General features: G+C 37.8%; 1 protein-coding gene across 6 annotated transcripts in view; it reads left to right on the top strand.

Moving 5' to 3' along the window:
- LOC107658869 (forkhead box protein P2) overlaps positions 1–6,903 on the top strand; it is a 78,711-nt gene that overhangs the window by 5,611 nt on the left and 66,197 nt on the right. For 4 of the 6 annotated variants that reach the window (XM_016447561.1, XM_016447558.1, XM_016447560.1 and 1 more), the window contains exon 1: positions 3,627–3,799. The exons of the other annotated variants lie outside the window; for them this stretch is intronic. In XM_016447561.1, the coding sequence (XP_016303047.1) occupies positions 3,632–3,799 (168 nt within the window). In that variant the 5' untranslated portion in view covers positions 3,627–3,631. Of the gene's footprint in view, positions 1–3,626; positions 3,800–6,903 lie in introns of those variants that run through there. 6 annotated transcript variants of the gene reach the window in all.

The following is a 6,903-nucleotide window of genomic DNA, read 5'->3' as shown; positions in this document are numbered from 1 at the left end:
CTGTTGAGAGACGCACACACTCTCTGTGATTCTCTCTCTCTCTCTCTCTCTCTCTCTCTCTCTCTCTCTCTCTTCGTCCATCTCTCTCAGGCGGTACAGTACCGTACTAGACTCTCTCCTTCACTCAGTGTCATTCAGACACATAACCCCCCCGCCATCCTCCTCGCGTCTGCTCCATTGCGTGGAAACGATCGTGAGCGAGGATGTGTTTCTAATTGACATTGTAATTGGCAGATTTGGATGCTGCCTTCAGATGGCTAATTAATTTATCTCACCGCTGTCATTAAGGTTAAAGCAGCACCTGATCTCTCTGAATACACTTTGCATACATCTGCATGAGCATTACGTTCGGTTAGACACCTACACGCCAGTTGTGGATCATGTGGATTTAGAGGATACAGTGTTAATAATGTGTGTTTCTATAATGACAGGATCAGTATTCCGCGTCATTAAACCCAAAGCCAAATTTGAATCTTTTTTTCCCCCCTCCTTCTTCCCAATATTACATCAAAATGTCATCCATTCTTTAGTTATTTTAAAACGTGTGGAATAATGAGTTCGTAGAAATCATATTTGAATTTCCACAGTGCAAACTGGGATTACAGTGATCTGAAATGTAATTTTAATTAGCGTTTTGTTTTTTCAGGTTTGAGTAAGAACAGTGTCCTAAACTCGTCCCTCACTTTTTAGTCTCCTTCATTGTGGCATTAAAAAATACTCCATTACGCTGTTCATAAAATTCGCGTAAAGGCAATCAAGCGGCCCTTCTCTGCATATTTTAAACATGGGGCATGTAAAATTTATGCCTAATTTGAATACTTATTAGTCGCCTAATCTCTACGGCAGCTTTGTGTTTCTTCAGGAGAGATTCGTCAGCCCTCACACTGTGCTGAGTCTCTCTCTCTCTCTCTCTCTCTCTCTCTCTCTCTCTCTCTTTCTCCTGGTCTGCTAATCTTCTGCACTTTTGTTTGTTCCCAAGTTGACCAGTGCATACTGGCTAGGTGGTGTTCTTTTTAAATAAATAAATAAATAAAAAAACTCTTGGTTATAGTGTTTCTCATAAGACACAAGCCGTGCCGTTAAAATGTCATTTGCTGATCTGAAAAGCAGCCATGGATTAGAAGACTACGTCTTTGTTGTGTCGTTTGTTTGATTAGCGCCGTTCTTCTTTTTTTTTGTTTTCATGGCTCGGCTGTCGAGTTACTGTACGCTCTCGTTCAAAGATCGCTGCTAATTGTCCGTACGTAGCAGGTGACAAAATTGATGTGTTTAATCTGTGGAAAGAAGGATGGCGGAGCTGTCAGGGAAATAAATGAAAGGGTTGCTGGAAAAACGAATCCCTTCTAAACATTACACGAGATTAGGGATATTTTATTGTGCGTGCTCGCCATTAGCGTAATTAATATTGTTTATGTTTGAATGCGCTGAAATATGAGACAGCCCGTCATCATTTTCTGAGAGAAACAAAATGTGTAATGGGAAGAGAGGAGGGGGTTCGATGAATATGTGAATGACGGAGTGTGTATTAAGGCTCTTGTGGATGTATTAGCTATGCAGAACACACCTTGAATTGCGTTTGTTGGGTCGGACGATTCTTTTATTTATTGCAAGGATCTCCACAGATCTTAGCAGGGTTCCTGTGAATGTACACAACATTTATGCAGGGAAAATTATAAAACATTTATTACCAGAGAAGAGGTAATATGCATAATTTATGCTGTTTTTAGCACAATCATTAGTGATATTCGTGAAAGATTTTTTTTTGAGCCACCACTCTCCCCTGTTTTCATATCTAATAGATGCCAGGGAAAATTAATTTAATTTCTTGTCATTTATTTGCCAGAGTAAAAATCGACGTGTGCGATTTTTGCTCTGTTTGAATTTGGTGTTTGAATTTTAATTGTGCTCGGCGGACGGCACTAAATATACGGAAATAATGAATATTTGAGTATGTGATTAAAATAAAAAGCAGGAACAGAACTAGCCTATATGTGACAAGCTTTTTTCTCTCCTCATTTGACTAGCAGGCGAATTTTATTTAGCTTCAGCTAAAAGAAAAGACCATTATATCGTTCATCACAGTACAGAAGCATGTGATTTGTAATTCCCCCTCTTCTCCCCTCACCTCCTGTACCAAATTTTAATTTTGCATGATTAGCTGTGCATCATTAAGCAACTCCGTTCAGTCGAGACGCAACGGGGATATTTTAAGACGTCTGAACAGGGGGGAAAAAAAGGCTTCATACGTGTTATATTTCAAATATGCTCCTTTGGAAATTATTCACACCACATTAAAGTCACTAAATGTATTTTTAAACACACCATGTGATGTTTATCTGTGTGTGTGATGGTCGATATGCAAAAAAAGGACATTTAAAAAAAAGCATGCATTAAGCAAAATTAAAAAATAAATAAATAAAAGGCTGGAAGAAACGTGCATCTCTTTGTATTGCTTCATTTACACAGTGAATGCATAATTCCACCCCCTCCCCCCGTTAAATGCTTTAATTTGCAAAGGGTGCAGGGGTTGATAATGGAAAGCTTTTTTTTCTTTCTCGCCCCCATTTTTCCTTTTTCTTTTTTACCCCCCCTCTTTTTTTAGGAGGCAACTAAAGGGGATTGTAACAAGAGCCTTAACCGGTGCCTCTTAATCACTTCTAGGTATTAAGTCATGATGCAGGAGTCGGCCAATGAGACAATAAGCAACAGTTCAATGAGTCAAAATGGAATGAGCAGCCTAAGCAGCCAATTAGATGCTGGCAGTAGAGATGGAAGATCAAGTGGGGAGATGAGCAGTGAAGTAAGCGCAGTCGAGCTGCTGCATCTGCAACAACAGCAGGTAAGTTGCGTCTCTCTCCCCACCGTCCGTTGTCATCCGCCGCGCTGTCTCTTTCTCTCTAATGAATATTTGAGTATGTGATTAAAATAAAAAGCAGGAACAGAACTAGCCTATATGTGACAAGCTTTTTTCTCTCCTCATTTGACTAGCAGGCGAATTTTATTTAGCTTCAGCTAAAAGAAAAGACCATTATATCGTTCATCACAGTACAGAAGCATGTGATTTGTAATTCCCCCTCTTCTCCCGTCACCTTCTGTACCAAATTTTAATTTTGCATGATTAGCTGTGCGTCATTAAGCAACTCCATTCAGTCGAGACACAACGGGGATATTTTAATACGTTTGAACAGGAAAAAAAGGCTTCGTATGTGTTATATTTCAAATATGTTCCTTTTGAAATTATTCACACCACATTAAAGTCACTAAATGTATTTTTAAACACACCATGTGATGTTTATCTGTGTGTGTGATGGTCGATATGCAAAAAAAGGACATTTAAAAAAAAGCATGCATTAAGCAAAATTAAAAAATAAATAAATAAAAGGCTGGAAGAAACGTGCATCTCTTTGTATTGCTTCATTTACACAGTGAATGCATAATTCCACCCCCTCCTCCCGTTAAATGCTTTAATTTGCAAAGGGAGCAGGGGTTGATAATGGAAAGCTTTTTTTTCTTTCTCGCCCCCATTTTTCCTTTTTCTTTTTTACCCCCCCTCTTTTTTTAGGAGGCAACTAAAGGGGATTGTAACAAGAGCCTTAACCGGTGCCTCTTAATCACTTCTAGGTATTAAGTCATGATGCAGGAGTCGGCCAATGAGACAATAAGCAACAGTTCAATGAGTCAAAATGGAATGAGCAGCCTAAGCAGCCAATTAGATGCTGGCAGTAGAGATGGAAGATCAAGTGGGGAGATGAGCAGTGAAGTAAGCGCAGTCGAGCTGCTGCATCTGCAACAACAGCAGGTAAGTTGCGTCTCTCTCCCCACCGTCCGTTGTCATCCGCCGCGCTGTCTCTTTCTCTCTCTCTCTCTCTCCCTCCCTCTCTCTCTCTCTCTCTCTCTCTCTCTCTCTCTCTCTCTCTCTCTCTCTCTCTCTCTCTCTCTCTCTCTCTCTCTCTCTCTCTCTCTCTCTCTCTCTCTCTCTCTCTCTCTCTCTCTCTCTCTCTCTCTCTCTCTCTCTCTCTCTCTCTCTCTCTCTCTCTCTCTCTCTCTCTCTCTCTCTCTCTCTCTCTCTCTCTCTCTCTCTCTCTCTCTCTCTCTCTCTCTCTCTCTCTCTCTCTCTCTCTCTCTCTCGCTGGCTTTCACACAGGGCTCAGCAGGCAGCTATTTGACTGACACCCTTCAGTTGTGCACATTTAGACAGGAGCTGGACTGTTTTATTCTTGTTTTTACTGTATTTTAGTGCTTATTTAGTGGCGGTGCTTATTTAAGTTTAGTGTAATGATAAGGATTTCAAGAGTTTAGAGCAGAAATCTGGCTCAATTTGGGCTGTTTTTGACTTGTTTCGGATGTGTTTTGGTGCTTCTGTGCAAGAAGCGTGCCGGCTGAGGCCGTGCATGTGTGTTTGTGTGTGAAGTACGGAGCCTTGCTCGTGTTTCTTTGTTTGTGGCCACTAGAGGGCCTCCTTATTTGACTTCACAACAATTTAGGAGCTGCCAAGCAGCTCATTCACTACAGAAACCTCAACTGACCAGTGCATGTTGTATTTGTATCAAAATATATATGCGTAGGGGATGTTTGCGTAATTCTTTTGACTTTAAAAGCAGCACAGTTGTGTGCTGTATGTATGTATGTATGTCTCGGTGCAGTGAATGATGGGTTTGACAGCTCACCAAAAGAGCAGCATGAGAGGTCAGGCTGAGCTCAGGGTTAGTCTGCTGGCGGTGTGGAGTGTGTGTTCACTTATTCACTCGCAAGTATGTCATTGGATGTGAGTATGTGTCTGAAAACAGAATTTGTGATTCCTCAGGCATTGTTTGTTTTGTTTTCAAGGATTTAAGTAAGACTTTCAATACTTTTTCCATGTTTTTGGTTGCCATGTGAATGTTTATACTACTAAAATTCTTAAAAGTAGGCAAAATGATTGATTTTAATAATGGAACATTTTTAAAATATATTTTTTAAATGTATATTTAGATGTTTTTTAATAATACCTAATAGTATTTTAATTAATATTTTTTGGCAGCTTTATAACTATTATAACTATTAAATGGCAGTTGTTTTTATTATTATGACTGTGTGTGTGTGTGTGTGAGTGGCTCAGTCCTGGTGACAGCAGCTGAAAGCAGCCCATGGGCCTGTGGGTAAGACAGGATCAGTGTAGCAGAGTGAAGTGTGTCCTGCGGCTCTTTGTGGGCCCCTCCGAACGCCCCCCCCCTTCATAGCCACTCTCTCCAGCTGGTGATTACAACGGCACCCCCATCTCACGGCCTCTCCTCCCATTCATCATCACACTGGCCGTCTCTCTCTCTCTCTCTCTGTCTCACACACGTGTCTGATTGGGGTCAACCCCCCCCGCTTTCTCATTACTGACTTCTGTTTTAACCTGCACACTTCAGCGTGTGTGAGATCAGTGTTTGGTGGTTAACGCTGGGCCCTTCAAAAGTGTTTTTGTAAACTTGTATCAAAGCCATTATTGATAATAGTTCATATTTGTGAATTGTTAGTAGTTGATGACAATGATGTTTTATTATTATTATTATTATAAACCTATTGAAATATTAAACAATGAACATCTTAATTATAGGTTTATATTAATTATGTGAATTTAAATATCTATACAAATAAATGTTTATATTTGGTTTGTATTTGTTATTATGATCAATATATTATGAACAGACTGAAATAATAAAGTGTTAAATATTATGAATTCTAATGAATTAATTTAATTTAAAATTAAAGATAGATGTTTTCTATAAAATATTTTTGTTTTTATTGTTACAGTAAACAAACATTTATAAACAGTAAAAACAAAATATTGATATTCTAAATATGAATGTATATAAATATGCATTTAATGTAAAATAAATAGTAACATGTAAACAAATCTATTTTTTAATATAACATAAATTGTAGCTTCAGTGTTATTATTAAACAGAGTACAGTAAAAGCCAATAAGCCAATAAAACAACTAGCCACAGAAGCATCTAACCAGACATATTATTATTATTATTATTATTATTATATCGATGATTACTATTATTACATTCATTATTATATAATAATCACTAATATTGTTGTAACTTGTTGGTAGAAATAGTTAATATTGTTATTTTTGTTGTTTTATTATTACTGTACACAGTAATTAAACAGTAAACAGAATTAAAAGTAAAGTAATAATATTATTATAAATGTGTATGTAATATAGATATAAATTGTAGTATTTTTAAATTTGATGTTATATCACAAATAATATTAGATTAGATTAAACTTTGTCATTGCAGAGTACAGTACAAAGCCAACGAAATATAGAACCATATAGAATCATTATTACAGCCATTATTAGTATTAATAATACTAAATATTTGTTGTTGTTGTTGTTATTGTTACATGTTAGTTTAACAGTAGTTAATAGTAGATAACAATAACAAATAACATTGATTATGCTTTATTCAGTTGTAAAATTTAATTTTTATTCATATTTAATTCTATTTCTTTCATTTATTATATTATATTATTATAGTATTATTCCTGTATAGCTGCATATTACTTGAATAGATTTTGTGTTATCTGTCTGTAGATAATCCGCACTAAGAGTGGAAGAAAAGGGCAGTGTAAGCAGGAAGAGAGGAGAGATAAGTGCCATAGAGACAGTGGAGAGAGTGACAATGTTTCACTTACAGAGAGCGAGCGGGATAGCGCAGACAGACGCATTGAAATGAGTGGGCCAGCTAACAGGCCTCGGGAGGCTTTTTAAAGGGAGGCCAGGTGCTGTTAACTTCACACACTTCCTGCACAATTCCCTCTCACACACGCCACAGACAGAGAATTCCTACACATCCGCCTAATAACCACCTAGATCTCTGAGTTTTGGTGCTGTGTGTGTGTGTGTGTGTGTGTGTGTGTGTG

Source organism: Sinocyclocheilus anshuiensis, unplaced genomic scaffold, assembly GCF_001515605.1.
Source record: "Sinocyclocheilus anshuiensis isolate Anshui unplaced genomic scaffold, SAMN03320099.WGS_v1.1 scaffold283, whole genome shotgun sequence".
Taxonomy (NCBI): domain Eukaryota; kingdom Metazoa; phylum Chordata; class Actinopteri; order Cypriniformes; family Cyprinidae; genus Sinocyclocheilus; species Sinocyclocheilus anshuiensis.
The sequence above is the reverse complement of the archived record's forward strand: the minus strand, read 5'-3'. Positions and strand labels throughout refer to the sequence as shown.